General features: G+C 53.5%; 2 protein-coding genes across 2 annotated transcripts; both read right to left on the reverse strand.

The window, feature by feature from the left end:
* Positions 1–436: 436 nt before the first annotated feature.
* On the reverse strand, positions 437–1,385 carry Pmar_PMAR025259 (pentatricopeptide repeat-containing protein, putative; the record flags this gene model as incomplete). Its single annotated transcript, XM_002774643.1, has 2 exons — positions 437–477; positions 509–1,385. 2 exons carry the CDS (start codon positions 1,383–1,385, stop codon positions 437–439), a joined length of 918 nt encoding a protein of 305 aa, XP_002774689.1.
* A 125-nt stretch (positions 1,386–1,510) lies between these two features.
* On the reverse strand, positions 1,511–1,822 carry Pmar_PMAR025260 (hypothetical protein; the record flags this gene model as incomplete). The annotated part of the gene is made up of 2 exons (XM_002774644.1): positions 1,511–1,617; positions 1,672–1,822. The coding sequence occupies 2 exons, from the start codon at positions 1,820–1,822 to the stop codon at positions 1,511–1,513; spliced, it is 258 nt and encodes an 85-aa protein (XP_002774690.1).
* Between the last annotated feature and the right edge of the window lie 157 nt (positions 1,823–1,979).

Here is a 1,979-nt window from a genome sequence, read left to right on the forward strand (position 1 = left end):
GGTGGATAAGTCTCCTTCTCGGCTTCAGACAGATTCGAAAGCCACGCTTGAGTAGATGGGGTACCATTCGACAAGAGCGTTACGTCCACGTCACTATTGGGTAGAGCAAGGCCGGCAGCTGCAGCACTGTACTCGACACACGTAAAGCCGACTGACTCAAGGACACCCTTCAAACGCTCGATGGCCTCAAGTGCGGCAGAGCGTTCCTCAGGCTTCGGCTTGAGCACATGGAGAAGTTTGGGCGTCGGCAGCACTGTGCTGCTGAGGTTATGATTGATGAAGACTCTCCCACCTCGGTGGTCAGCGACTCCAATGCTCCCGTCAGACGATGTTATACGGCTCTCATGGAGGGACAGCTCGAGGCGATCGCAGAGCAGATCTCTATATTCAACAGTGATTTGCTCGGGACGGCTACTGGCGAACTTATTTCCAATTCTTACACCGTCGTCGGCTCTCGCCGATAAGTCTGAGATGCTACTGAGGATTCGAATTGCCTCCTCATACTCACCCGCGGCCTCACAGGCACGTACAACAGAGGAGAGGGTTTGACGTTGAGGAGTTAGCCCGCGTGAGGACAGCTCACTCCACAGCTTAACGGCTTCCTTCCCCTTCCCAGCACGAGCACAGGCCGCTATTGCGACTGTATAGCAAACAACATCTGGCTCATCAATACACTGTAACAAGTCCAAGCTCTCGGACCACATCCCAAGGCGTTCATAGGCACACAAAGCACAAGTCGCTAGCACCTTGTCATCGCTAGCCCTCACGCCGCTAGCAGACAGCAGTGCGAGGCCATCGGCAGCGTATCCGGCTCGGATACACCCCGAAACTGCTGTAGCCAGATGCTGGCGATCAATCGTTATCACATCACGGGCCTCGGCTAATAGATTCTCGTAGGCAGAAGGCGGATAACCGTCTTGAGCGAGCCGGTATAGGAGTAGTTGGAGAGTGTAAGCATCCTTCATGTGATGAGGCATTTCCTTCCAGACATCCATAGCGGCCGAACCAGTCATCGGCAACGAGAGGAAGGCATTATAGGTTCGGCAGGTAACCATGTTGTTATCCTCACTTAGCCGTAACAACTCCCTTGCCTCACTTTCACAACCCATACGTCCACAGGAGGCGATGGCCGAGTTCACGACAACCGAGTTCAGCATGTGCAGACTGCCACTAACCAGAGCCTTAATCTCAGAACAACTGTACGCGTCCATAGAGAAAGCCTGGCTGTACGTGAAAGCATCAGGAACGACGTTCTGCATGCTGGCCTTGTCGAGTAGGTCTCTAGCCTGCTCCGTCGAAGCCCACCGGCCTCTCTTCAACGACTTGAGGAGCTTGTTCAGATGTCTAGTAGATCTTATCGATGAGAGTAGTTCCTTACTGGGCATGCGAACCACCACAGCTACTACGGCTACTCGACCCACCACTAGATCAACTCCACAGACAAGGGGTAGCCGAGAAACTATCGAGGACGTTTGTAGAATACAATGAGCTATCAATGCTGGAGACTAAATCACTCCGCGGTACGTTGCTTCTTGCGATTTATGAAGGACTTATAGGGAGTCTTGCGCTTCTCCTTCTTGGGAGCGTCCGACGAGAGCGCCACATTACCGGCCACATCTGGCAACAACATACTTACAAACAGCAGAGGGCTTCCAACGAACGCGAGCTCACCTTCATCGACCTCCTCAGCCACGGCTGCAGCGGAAGCAGCTCCATCGTGCTCTTCTTGGCCAGCAGTGCCCTCTAGGATATCATCATCAAGCCGGTCCATATCCCCAGCAGCTCCTCCACCATCGTAGCCGAGCTCTACTAGAGCCGACATAATCCCCCGACAAGACAGTCTCACCTACAATAACGAGGCCTTGTATCGCACCATTAACAGAAAAAGCCTACCCCACGCTTCCGCTGATGCTTCAGCCACTCGCCAGGCTCATCAGCTCTCACCACGACACATTGATTCTGAGCTACATCATTAGGAC

The sequence above is a fragment of the Perkinsus marinus genome (genome assembly GCF_000006405.1).
Source record: "Perkinsus marinus ATCC 50983 genomic scaffold scf_1104296958134, whole genome shotgun sequence".
NCBI classification, from domain to species: domain Eukaryota; phylum Perkinsozoa; order Perkinsida; family Perkinsidae; genus Perkinsus; species Perkinsus marinus.